Source organism: Chelon labrosus (genome assembly GCF_963514085.1).
Source record: "Chelon labrosus genome assembly, chromosome: 7".
Taxonomy (NCBI): Eukaryota; Metazoa; Chordata; class Actinopteri; order Mugiliformes; family Mugilidae; genus Chelon; species Chelon labrosus.
Genome location: NC_140343.1, coordinates 7,089,645 through 7,106,304, shown reverse-complemented (window position 1 = coordinate 7,106,304; position 16,660 = coordinate 7,089,645). Strand labels below are relative to the sequence as shown.

Sequence of the window (16,660 nt, the reverse complement as noted above, 5' to 3'; positions counted from 1 at the left end):
ATTCTGTGTGTGAAATTACAGGCGTCTAACAATTCCCAGAGCTGTCTTTTAGAAGGACTTACTGCGGATAGTTCAGTAATGTTACCGTGGAATGGGGTCACAACTCACTCCCCAGGAGGGAGCTGTGCCCTTGAGGAAAGTTGAATTACAGCCGTCGTATATCAGCATGGTGAGATGCGGTGATTTGTAATCAATTTTACATGCACGTATCTGGTGAACGCATCTACCAGCGAACACAAACATGATCAGAAAGACACATTTGAGCTCTACGGTTTTTAGGGCGTCCTCGGCGGATGAAGATAAAGTATGTTCAAGGCCACTGCTGTCAGCGCGGCCTGCTTCATTTTTTTGAGCGCCCGTGGATACTCAAACGTTGAAGCTGTTGGCACGCTGTGGTCGGCGTAATGCAAAAAAGGCCACACGTTTGACTGCCCGTGAGACAGATGTTGGGAAAATGACAAGCATTTTTACCTGAGTGATTTGTTGATGGGGCCTCGATGGCCCCCGTGTTCTCTGAAGACTCCTGGTGAACTCTTTGTCTCGTCTCTGCATAGCTGTGTTGTGTGTTAGAAGCCAACACATTTACAGGGGAAAAGAATTAAGACTTTATCATCCCAGTGTTTCCCTGCAAAACAAGTGTTGCTGCGAGCAGATAAGAATGCACGAAGGAGATCAAATATTTGTGTAGTTGCTGTAGCGCTACTTTCTGAGGGCTTTTATATTCACTGATATCACATGCTCCTTTCATCTTTTGCCTTTTGCCATGCAACGTGCATGCATGCTACGCTCTTTCTTCCCCTTCTTGTAGGCGCTAATAATATAGAAAAAGTAATATGCTTGTGTTTGTGCAGCCCATTTAGGTTGTATAGCATGAACGTGGAACCATTACAGTATTTTTAGTTTTGTTTTTTTATGTACAGTGTAAGATATAAATGACTCCCTTCCAGCTGTGCCTACACTTAACCGTCAGGTTAACCAAATGCTGCGATCTGTCACAATGTCAGAAGCTCTTTTCCCTTTTCACGCAGAAAAAAAAAAATAAAAATGCCAGAAACTGCAGAAACTTTTCCCGTCTTTTTCCACATCTGTGACATAGACTAGAAAACACTCTCTGAAACGCAGCAGTACCTTTGGCAGACCTTTTATAAACCTTTGATTTATTGCGATATTGCTGTTTTCTTTGGCCCGTGTGACGCTCATCTTCTCTATTGTCGGCCCTCTCTTGTGAAACTTTGGGATTCAAAGATGCTATAGATTGTAGTGTTCTGTTTAATGTCTGCATAAAAGTCATATCAGAGAGCTTTGAATGGAATCTGTGCTTTCAGACATCGGCCAATATGTTAGCGGTCTCATAGACAGTCCTTATAGAAGTGATGATGGATTTTAAACAGACAGAGAAACAAGAAAGATTCATTGCATCCACTTGTTTCATCCTACAGTTTTTTTTGTTTGTTTTTCCACTTTTGTCTTTGCTCCTTTTCAATCCATCTTCTTTAGTACCTTTCCGTCAGTTACTCTATTTTGCTTTCTGTTTCATCCCTACACATTTAGTCCTCCAATGCCCTCCCTCAGTGATGCGCAAGACCGATCTATGATTCTCCATGCACTCCCAAATCATCTCGCTGTTCCCTCTTGAATGCTGCCTTCCCCGGCATCGGCTCCCAGCACGGCTCTGTCGGGCTCGCAAAAAAACTCCTCCTCGTCTGCAGCCGTGTTTCCCAGGGCATCTAAAGAAATGTGGATAAATACTTGAGGGGGATTTAGCTGCTCAGCCATGCTGGGTTTCAGTAGCGCTAATGGCCCATGACATGCCAGGGTAAGGCCCGGGGCAAGAGATTGCGCGTGAAAAGGAATTTGATCCTTTTTAATCTGCCTTTAATTGGATATTGTAGTGATTTGTAAAATGCATGTTCACCACATTATCACCCCCTGCTTCTGTAGCTTTTGCCCTCACTTTGTGGTGATTTAATTCTGCTACTATTACTAAGTGAAACAATATAAAATAGGATAGTAGAACTACTGTAATTTTGGTTGAACTGCTTTCATTTCTATAATAGTAAACTGTTAGGTTTCCTCAAAAACGGTGAAATCCCTAGGCGGCTGATGGCATGCGGTTGTAGCGCTGTAGTCTGGAGAGAGGTGGGTTGAATACAGAGGTTGATCAAGGTTCACCCAAGCAGACTGTGGGAGAAGAAAAGATAGGGGTCAAAAGGTAGCAGGAAAGAACTAGAAAAGGTCTAACAGGTCTCAAAAGGCACTGGCGCACAATCGCCACAGAACCAACTGGCAAAGCTGGACTCGGAGGTCTTTTGATGGAGGCTTGACGAGTAGATGGGAAGCAGGTGAGTTCAATTAACCAGGGGAGAGGGTCGGGTAGAGGGAGCCGCTGCCAGAGAACACAGGAGGGGGAGCAGGATATGGAACCCTGACAGAAGACTTTCTAAAATGTAAGCTGCAATACTTAATAACAATACAAAAATATGATATCAGGTGTCTTACTTTTACATTTTTAATACACGATAAGTGTTATTAGTTCTTTGTGGGACAGTAGGGTGTGCCAACTACACCCAGATATTTTGAATTTTTTATATTTTATTTAATATTTTTATTCTTCTAGTGAGAAATTTAAATTTCTACTGTGTAAATATATCTGTGGAAATTCAGCAAATTTTACTTCAGCACTAATGAGTGCATATATTGAATTTGATAGCCCTTGATAACATCTTAGAAAGGCTTTAAATGCAGGCAAACTGTGAAGGAAAGCAGTGGTGGTTACTTCCCATAGTTATTTTTTGTGTCTTGCTTTTTTTGCACTTGTCATGCTCACACAGACACACAGTTTTTATTCTATTACAACATGCCATTTACAAACTGATTATTATATGCTGCAGCCAGTTGTCCTGATGAGCGCAGAACACGGCTAACACCTGAAATAATGGGGGTGAGGAAACAGAACAGGACCTAAAGAGGTTTTCTTTTGCATAATGCACAGAAAACACCACTTTTTTAGAGGGAATCATATCAAATAATAAAAATCCGAACATAACCAATAGAAAATTGAGAATCTTGTCTCATTGTACTGCAGTATCTCACAGGACAATACCTCACTAAACATTATGTTAAATGCAACCAAACAGGATGAATCCACTAATAAAATATCGGATGCGGAGGCATACATCATGTAGCAGTTTGAGCCTTGTATGGAAACCCAGTCTGAGGTCATCAGTTTACTGATGGTGTAACCGAAGCCTGGGCAGGTCAGAGTGTCCGGGTGGGTGTGAAATTGGGAAATGAGTGACTTTAATGACAGGGGCTCTTCTTGTCTTTGCGTGACCTTTAAAGAACCTCTCCCCTAATTACGGCCTCATTTACAACCGACCAAAGGCCCAGGATGATTCTATGGCGGCCATTAGGGCAGGTCTGACGGCCACGGCGTGTATTGTGTTTCATGGCGGCAGGCATTAGCATTTAAGTCTGTGGTGAATCCCCTTTGTCTCCCGGTGCTATCTCATTGTTTGAGCAATTTCACCTCTAGCTTAGCATGCCTTTCGTGTTTGGTAGGTTTCTCCACGATTTAAGTTCATGTCAATCAGACGTTAGTCATTGTAAAATCCACACGATCGCTTTCATTTCAGGCAGTTTAGGTTTGCGTGCTTCTCTCTCCATTGTGAGTCAATGTCTGTGACACCGCCAAGCTGTTTTACCTAAGGTGAGGAGTTTCCACCTCTCACCAACGTATACTTCGGTGTAATTACTCTGTCTCTATTTGTGCAAAGCTTCAAAAGACTCCAAATGATGATGAAGACCACGAGCCATTACCTATTCTGTGATTACAGTGGTGGTGTTTGTTTTAATTAAAGTGCGACTGTCAGACCGAATGGGGTCATCTCTGACTTGTGGATGTTTTATAAGCTCAGGTGTGAGATATTCGACAGACAGCGGCGACTTACTCAAAGTGGCTTGTCTGTACATGTGAGGATTGTTGGCATACAAAAGGCTGTTGCACAACAAAGCGGTGTCTGTCATTTAGAGTACTCCAGAGCGCTCGCTTGGATGCGGCTTTGTTTCCATCGAACCTATCAGCACTAAGTATCAAGGATAGGCTTTGTCCAACAGTATTTGTTTCTCCCACTAAGCAGTACTTAGGAGTCGCCTTACCAAACACATGACTTAGAAGACCTTAACATCTGTTTGCCCTTTTTTTATACAGACCTCTAGTGAAGGAAGACACTCGGTCCGTATCTCAGGTCTCAGCACCATTGACTTCCGAGCCGGGTTTTCCAGGAAACCCACCCTGGACCTCAAACAGACCATAAGTAGGCCAGTTCAAGGTCAGTGAGGTCAACCTTGTTGTGCTCGCTTAAATCTTCTTGGACAGCAAAGCATAAATCATTTGTCACATGAACTTTCCAGGTATTCCCACCCACATCCTGCTCAACACCACTGGGCTCTCTCCTCCTGCTCGGGCCGACAGGCTGGAGCTCCTCTCAATTATGGGCAAAGTGATCAAAACTTTGCCAATCCAGTACTACCCTGAGCGCCAGCCGTACGGACTCTGGAACATCACCGAGTTCATTCCACCCAATGAGGCCTTTTTCCTGCGGGTGACAGGATACGACCGGGACGGCTTTCTGTTCCAAAGAGTCTCCAGCGTTTCCTTCTCCAGTATTATACCTAGTGAGTAAAGCATGTTGTCACCCATGTTCAGATGAGGACGTGAGGCTGCTTATTAATTCGCTTGTGTCCTTGTTAGACGCTCCTAAGGTGCTGATGCCCGCCACAACTCATGGTTATTACCTCCAAAGTGGAGCTGTGAACTGCCAAGTGGAGAGCTTGATCCCCTTCACTCTGCGCTTTACCAGGGATGGAAGACGACTTGGGGTGGACCAACTCTTCAGGTGAGCAGGACTGTGGAGAAATACATGTTTCGATTCAGGGGCTCATTTTGCGAAGTAGGTAAAAAGTCAAGCAGCTTGGATCAAAAGTTTGTCAGAGGAGGTAAAACGGCTTTATTTTGTTTCCATCTTGACTTCATCCCACTGCCAGCTAAATCCAACTGGATTCTTACCCTATCCTAACATGAGTTATTATCAGACTGAATGGATTCAACGTGCTTCTTAAAAACAGTGAGTGAAAAACACATGCATTGAACACTCATCGTTCTCCAAATCTCCTCTCCGCTGTTTTAAATTCTAGTGAGTCTGACGGTGCATCTTGGGAAATAGCCCAGGTAACTCTGAAGGATGAGGGCTACTACGAGTGCATCGCCATCAGCAGTGCTGGGACGGGACGAGCGCGCACCTTCCTCGATGTATCAGGTGAGCAGACATCCCAAGACCATCACAGCATGTTGAAGGCGATTTTACCAGCATTTCTATAGATATTTTTCCAATCAATATCTCACAAAATGCTAACATGCTCAAATATTTGACACCTCAGAAACAGAATTATATATAAAAAGAAGGAAGAATCAGACCTACCACAAGACAATATAGGCCTAAATAGACCTGTAGGCAAAATAAAGTTTATTTCACATTAAAGAATGAATTGTAAAGTCTGATGGCCACAGGTAGGAAAGATTTCCTGTGGTGTTCTGTGGAGCACCTTAAGTGAATAAGTCTCTGACTGAAAGTACCCCGAGTTCTAGAGGGGGCATCATGGAGCCAGTGGGAGATGTTGTCCGAGATAATCTGTAGCTTAAACAACATCCTTCATTCTGACACTAAAAAGAGTCCAGCTCCACAACATCACCCACCAGCCTTAAATGTGGTTTATGCCTCTGCGGGACGTACTGTAGGCGGTGTAACCTACGCACGTAGCCTACGGCGCTCATGAGTCTGGTTCGTTCTGTAAAAACACCACCCAAACACTTTTTGTTTCTACTTCCTGCTTCACTTTCAACAATGGCGACTGAAAGTTTCTCCGAAATTTTGCCAAAGACGAGTCATACAAATGTTTGTAGCTCCTGAACCTCCTCACTTAACCTTTCCTCGATGTGTTCCATCTTTATTGATCCAAAACAATCAATTCGAAAACTCCGTAGATGGAGAAGCGGACAGAAATACTAAAGTGGAAACACGCTACTACAAAGCGGACCAATCACACCTCTTGTGGTTACATTTCTGGGGAGGTACACGTCAGGCTGTGGCGTTAGGGTCTGCGTACGGTCAAATTGACACAGATGCATCAACCACCTATTACAAATGAGCTTGTTCTGTCTATCACGGGCCACCACAGACTCATAGAACATCCTCAGCATCGTCCTGCAAATGTTGAAGGACCTTAGCCTTCTCAGAAAATAGAGGCAGTTATTGGCCTTATTGTCGACTGCTTCATTTATGTATTTGTAATTCTCTACAATGTCCACAGAGACCAGAATATGAGGCAAGCTGTGTATTAAGACAGTCTTAACAACACGTCAGACAGATCCGCTACACAGAGAGTCGTGTTGACTTTTCTTAGTGGACTGTAGAACCGTGGTTTGTATTAATTAACAGTCCGTGCTGAGCCACTCTGCATCAATAGATGTAATGAGCCAGGACTGTTAGACAGGAATGCTTACAACCTGGCATTAGACTGTCACATAATGTAATCGACGTGAGATGGATCCACTGGCAGGGCAGTAAGCAATTTAAAGTATCATTACGTTAAATGTCCTGTGTCATGTTTGGAAAATAACACTTAAAGGATGCATATGGTATAGAGGCTCAAGATACCGTGAGTTAAATGGTGCGGCAAGATGAAGTTTATGTCATGCTCAAAAGGTTTACACACACACATACAGTATATGCACACTACTTATGGACATATGGTAAGTGGCTGTGGATGTTGGTTGAGTTTTATTGCAGTCGATCCCATGCAGAGAAACTGCTCAATGGTAGAACGAATGTAACTTCATGGAACATTTGACCCCGGCTTACCACACGATGTTATAATCCATGCCTCATGGTGATCATGACATGGGGTCTGTGTTGTGTGTTTTCTTTGCGCTTGATTTGTAAAGAAATGGACTGTGCATACAGTGTAACGTGAGAATACAAATGAAGCAGTAAACGAGTTCCAAGCTGCACACGACACAAAGAGCGAGCTGTACGTTGACGGTTTAGGTGAGTATATGGTTACTGCGCCGTTTCAATAAAACCAGCAGAGCTTTAAAACAGACACTCCGCGGTCTGCACGATAATAAACGCATAACGATTTACAAGCTCACACAGAAAATCATAATCCAGCTAATAAATTACTGGGATGAGGATTTTGCGATCATCATGATGTCAAAGCTTTGAGTAAGGACAAAACCAGAGGGATCATGCGATGATTTATACGTTTAGTCTCACCACTTGGCAAAACAAAAATTAAAGTTCTCTTATTCCAAAAGCCTCTGTAGTGCTTTAATTTTTTTCACTCAGAGCATTTTCCATTATGCAACGCATGGGTCTAGATGCAGTCAAACCTTTCGTCCAGTTTTTGCTTTCCAAAAAACTTTATGCTTTGTGGAATTCATTGGGGCTTCATCGCCATGATGGACGCCAAGTAGTAAGGAAGAAGGTGGAGACCAAGAGAGTGAGAGGTAGCTGAAAGACATCTCGTGAAAAGGCAGAAGGAACGAGGGAGCCAGACACGGATCTGTGTAATATATGGGGCTAACACATTACTGTAACTCACCTGCTATGTTTAAGGTTTAAGAGGTGACTGTGACTTCTTATGACGTCTCTGAAATTAGTCAAAGTTAATCCTTCTCATCCGTAAGTCCAACCTCAGCGGGACAGTTATATTCTTAACAGGGTAACAAGCTGCTATTCAACAAATTACCTATTCAGCTGCCAAATGTACCGTATCTCATCCTAATCCCAGTGAGCTGTGCAGAAATCCCCAGCATCCTCCCTTTACCGGAGCCAAAGCCTACCTCCTCTGTATCTTCCCCTTTTCTTTTCCATCGTCCCTTTCGGCTTAGCTCTGGTTTCGACTCTGACAGAACTGATTGACTGCACAGTGGGGCTCAAGAGAGAGATTGATTTCAGCGCGGTGACGAAAGCAAAGAGGAATATAAGGAGGAGCGCGAGAAATGAGATAGGGAAAGTAGATATCACGGCTCTGATGAACGATGAGGACCATTTTAAACTGAGCTAAGCTGCAATGAAATATCTTAAGGCAAAGCTAAGAAACTCATATATATGCAAACACAAAATGTAGAAAAATGATATGAGGATCAGACAAACATGAATTCCTGTGTTAGTTGATGTTATGATGATGTTCGAGGTTCTGGGTTCGAATCCCTCGGCCAACTGGGGCCTTTCTGCGTGGGTTCTCTCCGGGCACTCCAGCTTCCTCCCACCGTCCGAAGACATGCTCGTTAGGTTAATTGGTGATTCTAAATTGGCCATAGGTGTGAGTGTGAATGGTTGTCTGTCTGATTTGTCCAGGGTGTACCCCACCTCTCGCCCAATGACAGCTGGGATAGGCTCCAGCCCCCACGCGACCCTCCAGAAGACAAGCATTTACAGAAAATCAATGAATGAATGTTAAGTTAAAATTAGCTTCTTTTTGTTAATCATCACATCGCACCTCTTGAGTTGCCTCAAATCATCGTTCTAAATGCTGATCTGCGGCCTGTCAACATCAAACAGACAAATTAGGTTACGAATTAAGTGTCCAACAGCTGACAGCAACGGCCTTTCTGTCCTTACCCTGCAGAGCCGCCTCCGGCCGTCACAACTGCGGGGAATGTAACCGTCTCTCCCGGCTCTCGCGCCGTTCTCACCTGCCACGTCGTCAGCACCGTCAACTTCAACCTCACCTGGCTGAGAGGAGGCCACGATGCCCACCTGGACCCACGGGTGAAGATCCTGACAAACCTGTCGCTGCAGGTGTCCTCCGTAACCCCGGATCATTCCGGCTGGTACGAATGCATTGCGATAAACGAAGGAGGGGTGACCGCAGAGCGGATCTACCTCACTGTGCAAGGTGAGGAGTGTGTGTTTATGTCGTTTATTCTAGAAAGAGGAACCACGAGGCTGCAGCAGAACTTTCTTTTGTTTGATTTTGTCAATGGTGTGTGTTGTGTATGCGTGTTTGTGCATGGACTTTTGTATTTGCTATGTACCTGTTCCTTCTGTGTGATTGATACCACGGGGGAACCGGACTCTTGGCAAACATAAACTCCTTCCCAAATATATGATGGTCATCCAAGTGCCCCTGCTCCCGCTCCCCTCCCCTGCTCCCTATATTTCATTCTAATGCTTTATGAGGCGAGTAAGAAAATTATTTATGCTTGATGCTCTTGAGCGTGGAAGTGGAGTTTTTCCATCTCCTCACACCTCTTAAAGTCCTATTACACTTCACCAGCACTGAATCAGGAACACGTTTTTTCTTTGTGCGGATGAAAGCGTGTTGCTGGCCGTCTCCACAGAACATCAGCCAACACATATCCAGGAAATGTTGATGTAGTACAGCGGCTAAAATCCACAAACAACAGATAGTCTCAGCCAGAGAATTCAAGAAGCATTTCTTTTACATAATCCAATCTAGTCTAAACAAACACACTCTACTCTCTTAGCAATACAAACAACTCCTACCCTAAATTGCTTCTTGTGTGCATCTTTCCAGGTCTTGAAGGCTTAAATGAAAGAAAATTACTTAAGCTTGAAATGTTCCTTGTGATCTTAACCTTGGAGCCAACTGTTATCACTTCAAGGTAAACTCCGCTGACACAGAATGAGAAGTTGAAGGCTTAATACCAGTGCTCCAATGGGTCTTTAGAGGAACTCTGTCATTTGGGCCATCACACTGAGTGATATGTTGCAAAGTTTTTCCCTGGTTTTAGTTTTTTTGTTTTGTTTGCGTAATGTTTGTATTGCCCGTCACATCCTTCCTTGTCATTCTTTGTTTTAAACAGTTTCTTGCTGCATCTTCGGTTCTTTTTTTCTCTCTCTTTCTCTCTATAACAGCTGTTAGCAAACCCTAGGGGGTTTCCTAATTACCCCCTGGTTTGTCCCATCCTAGTGATTAGCCTCGCTTTGAAGTAAGTCAAGTCTGCTGACATCTTGCAACGCTTGGACGCACTCAGAGCATGTCCACAAATATGATCAAGACGCATACGTTCATAGGGTCTTTGTGAAAGTTGTAGTGTTTTTTAGCCAGCCAGATGAGGCGGCAATAGAAATACCGATGTCGAGTGGTAAAGAGGTAGAGGATTTTGGAAGAAAGTTGAGATTTGAGGATTGTGAAGATAGAGGAGAAAGGATGTCACAGGTCTCGAAGGGAGTCCTAAAGACATGCTCCTTCCTGACACATTAAGGCTGCTGCTGCTGAGTCAGGGTAGAAGAATGCGTCCACCCTCTCAGGAACCTCCTTGTTTCTGAACTCCGAGGTGTCCCTGCCCCCCCTCGGGGCAGGGTGACCTTGCGAGAAGGGGAGGTAAGTGAGGAGAGGGTCTGGTTTGTAGCTGTAAACACAGAAAAAGGGAGCCTTATAGTAGTTCTCCTGACACACTTACTTTTGACCTCGCCTCGTGTTGTACGATCCACACTGCACAGCCTTAGGTGCTAAGATCGATATGATGGACAGCTGAGGCATTTCAATTTGTTTTAAGTCAAGGTTGTAGTATATCAAAAGCGTTGCCTGTATGTTCTTGGCAGCATCGGGTACATGTGCTGCGTATCTTTAAACATGTGTAGGCTCTGACGTTTGAAGTCGAAGCACCGGTACAAAAATCTACACATTCCTTCACACACGTGTACTTGTACGTGTCTCTTCAGCCTTTTGAACTCACTCCTTTAGTTTAACCAAAGAAAGCTTCATGCAGCAGTTTGTAGATGGCACACAAGGAAGTTTCCTTAAAGAGCCCAAAGGAAGAAAAAAAAAATGATTATAGATGTGGGAATATAATAGAGAAAACACACTCTTCAAGAGACGTGTCACACATCATGAATCCATAAAAAACTCTCTGGATTCAGCAGCTTTTCTGGGTCTGGATTCAATATTCCTTCCTGTCTTACCAATAAAAAGGCAATGGGGGTGAAAGATATGCTGTTAAAAATTATTAGTTGTCGGAACAGCCATCACTCTTCCTGTTACAGTGACAGTAAAAGTTAATACTCTGTTATATCTCGTGACTGAACAAATACATTTAGGGATTATGGAAGAACCCTTCTCGTAGAGGCACTCCTATGTAGAAATGCACGCGTCAAGAGCTTCTACTGATTCTTCTCAAACCCCAAATCAGCTTCCCAAAATATAATACGTAATTTGAACTTAACTCTCTTGCTTGCTGAGTAACTGATTCAGGTGGCGAATGACTGATTTGATGAATAATCAGCAGATTTACCGTTAAGTTTCGTTGTCCTTTAGAGGTGCCCAGGGTCTCGGTGGAGCCGAGGAATCAGACTTTTACGACTGGAGATGATGTGAGGATCAGGTGCTCGGCCAGCGGCTATCCCCCTCCCCGCCTGGTCTGGACCCACAACGACATGTTCATTATGGCGTCCAGCAGGTGAATTAATTTGCTTGACCAGGTGCAACCACTTTTCTTTATACTCCACGAAAATACTGAATCTTGTATCTTGGGCACAGACACAGAATGACTCCTGACGGAACTCTGGTTGTAAGAAACATGGAGGAAAAAGATGGAGGCGTTTATGGCTGCCTGGCCAGCAACCAGGCTGGGACGGACACAGTGACCTCCGTCCTCACTTACATTGGTGAGTGCCACAAAAAGAAATGGACACACCAGCAATTAGACCAAAATTGAACACTTTATTAATTATCCTTTGATTTCTGCATCGCGCTGATTTTGTGAATCTTTCAAAATGTTCCTTTTATTAGAATCTCCTGTGGTGACGGTGGCCTTAAGTGAGATTCTCATTGGCATTGGAGAAACCACTGTGATGGCCTGTTCAGCATCTGGGATCCCTCAGCCTGAGATCTTGTGGTACAAAGGTAACACCTTAGAAACCCAAAGTAAGGTCTTCAAACTGAAAACATATTGAATCTTAGGATGGAGGTAGAAGATAACCCAGTTAAATTATGGAAACTGAGTCCATTTTCCTATTAATTACTTAGACAACACAACTCTGTTTTAGCAGCAAGCTGACCACTCTCAACTGTTGTGTTTGTTCAAATTGCAAGGTGATATCCAGCTGCGTTCATCAACCCTCTTAGAGGTTGACACGTTGGGAGGGACACTGACCATCAAGGAGACCCAGGACGTTGATGCTGGAGATTACACCTGTGTGGCTGTCAATGATGCTGGCACCTCGTCAGGAAAGATCTCTCTCGATGTAGGAGGTGAGAGTGACAGTAAGATTAGTTAACCTTGGTTGTCAAAGCAGTTTTATGGAATCCATGTTCCGTCCCACCATGACGAACCGTGACTGGAGTTTTCTGTTTTTGCCTCTGTTCTGGACCAAATGTATTTTAAGTGATGTTTTGCTTAGTTTTTAACCATCTAGTTTAGCATTAGATACCTCAAGTTTAAAATAGGGACACAGAGAGTAGTTTTCTGTAAGAGCAACAAAGCCTTCTGTGAGAAAATAGAGTGGGACTTGAAGTTATTGAACAGAAATTTAGGTTACTAGTGTAACCCTGGTTCTCTGAATGGCATGAGTGAGTGTGGCATGAGGTCCCAAGAAAACTACACAGAGGACTGGAGTTTTTTTTACTATCTTAAGTGATGGATTGCTTGTGTTTTTAACTAGTCTAGCATTAGATACCTATCTTGATAAAAATTGGGATAAACATAGTAGACAGTATTGGCTTTTCCGAAAGTGAGAAAATACGCTGGAAAAGAAGCTAGCTCAGAACTGTAGTAGCATTTTCTTGAGACTTTATCCCATCTGTGAACTACAAAACCTCATGCCAGATGTGTCAATGATGCAAGCATACGTTTTCCAAAGAAGGTAGACAATTTGTAGCTTCACACATTACTTTACAGCAATCACACACCTTTGCATACAGAAGGATAGACACAAAGAATGAATTCTGGCAGCACTTTATCTAGAGACTCAATTATATAAACATTGGGTCTTTTGATTCCACCGTATAAAATATAGTAGTGTATGATGGCTGTGTGTAATGATACAAAGGCTCATTTTGTGCTTTTAATGAATGAGGCCTTTGCCAGACCAAGAACAAAATGTGTTTGGTTTACACCTACACAAGGTCAAACAGTGGTGTATTCACATGTGCAGTTAACTCTTCAAGCTGGATGTTTGTACGTGCCCACGATTTAAAAATAACTTGTATAGCAGAACTATTCCTACACAAAGTTTTATTAATGGTGTACATTTTCTTTTGACTTTGGTCATCATCAACCCTGACTGCTCCAGCTGCACCCAAGTTCACCCGAGAGCCGTCAGATGTGGCGGTGGACATCGGCTCCAACGTCACCTTGACGTGTCAAGCCCAAGGCTACCCTGAACCACAGGTTACCTGGCGGAGAGAGGACGGCGCCCCCCTTTTCGCCAGGCCCCGCACACATGGCACAATCTCAACAAGGAAGGGAGATCTGCACATCAATTGTAAGCTTTCTAGTTACATGCATGCATTTACATTAGACACATACAGTATATGCACATGGTTTACACATTAATGTCCCTGTTTCTGTCAGACTTATGGGTGGAGGATGAGGCGGTGTATATCTGTGAGGCCCAAAACCACTTTGGGAGGATCCAAACTCAGGCCAGCATTACTGTGACAGGACTTGGTAAGAAGAGCACATGAAAAATGTCGTTTCTCTCATTGAATGCTTTTCCTTATTCCCCATATAATAAGATAAAATAAAACTTTGGTTGATAAGGAACCCAAAAAGGCATGTATTGTCATTTACTTTTGACTTCTTGATGCACTGAGACAGACTAATTTGTTATCTTTAGAACCAGAAAGCTTAGTTTGTGGAAGTGTAACACAGTAGAACAGGAGTCTAGCACAGTACAAACGTTTTCCCTTCATATCTAAAACAATTTACAGTATCTTTGAGTTTAACTGTATATCTTCATGCATGTGTGTTTCTGTTTTGGTTCATTAGCACATTTTAGTGGGTGTGTCTGAACACGTGTGCCTCGTTAACCACTACTTCTGTTTCACCGTTTCTCTACAGTGGAAACACACTGAGCTCTTATATGTGGGCCAAAGGTTAGACAGCAAAGACCCACCCAGATGACATGTATTACTGCCCCACTGGCCCATTTCTCTGCTGATAATCCCGGCTCAGGAGCTATGCACATGCAGTGCAGAAGCACATGTGCAGCAGCTTTGCTTTTCGACTATAAGGGAATTAAAAAAAGGGGTGTGGGAAGTTGTTGCATCTTCTAAAAAAGATGCACGTTTGTGTGTCAGAGGTTGTGTTCCCAGGCCGTTGAGGGTGGTCGTCGAATTCCCTCGCCCACACCCTGTTGCCTGTCAAAGCCCCCGCAGATGACATCATCACTGCTGTCTTTGTGAACACCCTTAACCCTTTAGACAAATGTGATGCTACATTATGTTTATGTATGCACTGTGTATAAATATGTATACGTGAGGGAAGATCTGGGTGTGCCTATAGTTCTAGCAGCTGCAGAAGAGATATACTGTATTGTTAATATGTTTATAGTAACCAGGCAACTCCCTATTCATTATATTGGCCACACACATGTACTTCCTTTGGATATGCCAGTGATGAAGAGTTTTTATTTTATATTTTTGGGTGAAGATATCATTTAAGAGACACAAATATAAGTTTTTTTTGTCTCTAAGCCAAGAAGTTGCAACATACTGTAGATCTCAACAGTGTAAATGGCTGCAGGTGACTTTCTTTTTGCTGATATGAATCTGCCTAAGCATATTCTTGTCATCCGTTGAGTTAACTTCGTATTTTTACATAATCTTTGCATAATTCTTTTAATGTCATCTGCAGTTTCACCCGTCATTGCACTGAGTCCGGCTGTCCTCAGCGTGATTGAGGACCAGCAGTTGACTCTTCCCTGTGTGCTGCTGGCTGGAAATCCGCTCCCTGAGAGGCAGTGGCTCCACAACTATGGCCTGGTGAGAAAACGGACGTCTAATTCAAATTTAAATGCCTCTTATTTTGCATGTATTAACTGGGATCCAAACCTATTTCACCACCAACCTGTTAGGTGACCTCAGACCAGTATTTGACGGTGAGGAGGGATGGGAGTCTGCACATTGAGAGAGTTCAACTGGATGATGCCGGTGACTACACCTGCCTGGCTGAGAACGTTGTCGGTGCCACCAATCACACGACCACTGTCAACGTTTATGGTATATCACAAAGCACACACACACACAAAAAAAAAAAAATATCAACACTGCAGTTTAGAATTGTCCACAAATCTGAAAACAACTGAGTAGTTTATGTTTTTGGTCTTTGCATATATTACATTCAGGGCAAAAGGGGCTTCAGCAGTTGTGATTGGCTCCTGGTATTTTGCATACTGGCTCATTGGGTGTCAGTAGGCAAGGATTAATGTTATGGCTACAAATCTAAACATCTTTGGTTAAAAATGTCTGTTGCATACATTTAATCAAATGTAAGATTTGCCACCAGAACTCCTCCTCCGTTTCACAACTTCCTTAAACGTCTCGTCTACTCTATGGAGGCTCTTAACCTCATGAATGGGATTATATTTGAGGTAGCATTAAAACCAGGGCTTTCTGAGGCAGTGTTTGAAGTACAGTAAGAAATAGGGAAAAAAATGTGTTCTCCATTTATACTGAAGTCAGACGTTGCCAGATTCTACGTAACTGAAAAAAGGAAATGTTCACACCGTGTACATTAAATCCCTGACTCCTTCCGTTGTTGAAATTAGGTCAGTGCTTTTCATATGCACAATATACTATGTAGGTCATTGTATAGCTCAGTTTGCGTTAATACTTTCCAAACAGTCCCAACAAACCATGTAGAGAGTCACGTTGAGTGCACTGTTTTTGATTTGATTGGTTGTTTAGTTGAATCATATTTTTCTTTTCCAAGAAAACGCTACAAGCTCCAAAGTGCTGATCGTTTCTGCAGACTCCTTGGGTCGGAAACAAAACAAAAACACGACAGCTAGGGAAGGAGGGAGAGAAAGATTAAAACACGCGGGATGTCTTTATCCAGTACTGTATGTTCATCTGGGTGCAGGCTTTGTCCAGATGCTTCTCAGACACTCAATAAGTGGAGGGAACAAATAAGTGGAGGGACTTTTGCATGTATGTTTGTATGTATGCATGCACATAAATATACCGAGCTAGTTTGGTCTTGTGTTCACAGTGATTCCTACTATTCAGCATGGCCCTCAAGTATTCAGCACGATTGAAGGAACACCCATCGCTCTACCCTGCCGCGCCATTGGAGTACCAACGCCTGATATCACGTGGTCCAAGGTCTGTATCGACATTATCTCTTCATGCATGAAGGCCAATGAGCAGGCCAGTACCCCCATGCAATTAAAGCCATTAAAGACTTTCAACTTCCTTCCACGCATCGAGAATGTAACTGCACGACATGCTGTTGGAAAAACTATATCACCAATGCCTGTGACATCCAACCACCTTGTAACAATGCCTGGACTCACACGCTCACATATATATTATGATATTCAATTTCAGCTACAATAAACTCGGCCAGGATTGGTTTATACTTTAACAGCAGTGCTCCATTGATGGAGTCTGGCAATATGTCTTTAAT

General features: G+C 43.2%; 1 protein-coding gene across 1 annotated transcript in view; it reads left to right on the top strand.

Annotated features, from left to right (window-relative positions):
• Positions 1-16,660, top strand: part of hmcn1 (hemicentin 1) — a gene marked incomplete at its 5' end in the record, with an annotated part of 79,527 nt that overhangs the window by 21,394 nt on the left and 41,473 nt on the right. Inside the window, 14 exons of the mRNA XM_084548089.1 lie at positions 4,211-4,331; positions 4,414-4,677; positions 4,754-4,898; positions 5,197-5,318; positions 8,692-8,961; positions 11,347-11,488; positions 11,569-11,696; positions 11,821-11,934; positions 12,124-12,282; positions 13,323-13,514; positions 13,604-13,699; positions 14,888-15,015; positions 15,108-15,252; positions 16,244-16,356. Coding sequence (XP_084404215.1) covers positions 4,211-4,331; positions 4,414-4,677; positions 4,754-4,898; positions 5,197-5,318; positions 8,692-8,961; positions 11,347-11,488; positions 11,569-11,696; positions 11,821-11,934; positions 12,124-12,282; positions 13,323-13,514; positions 13,604-13,699; positions 14,888-15,015; positions 15,108-15,252; positions 16,244-16,356 — 2,139 coding nt within the window. The remainder of the gene's footprint in view (positions 1-4,210; positions 4,332-4,413; positions 4,678-4,753; positions 4,899-5,196; positions 5,319-8,691; positions 8,962-11,346; positions 11,489-11,568; positions 11,697-11,820; positions 11,935-12,123; positions 12,283-13,322; positions 13,515-13,603; positions 13,700-14,887; positions 15,016-15,107; positions 15,253-16,243; positions 16,357-16,660) is intronic.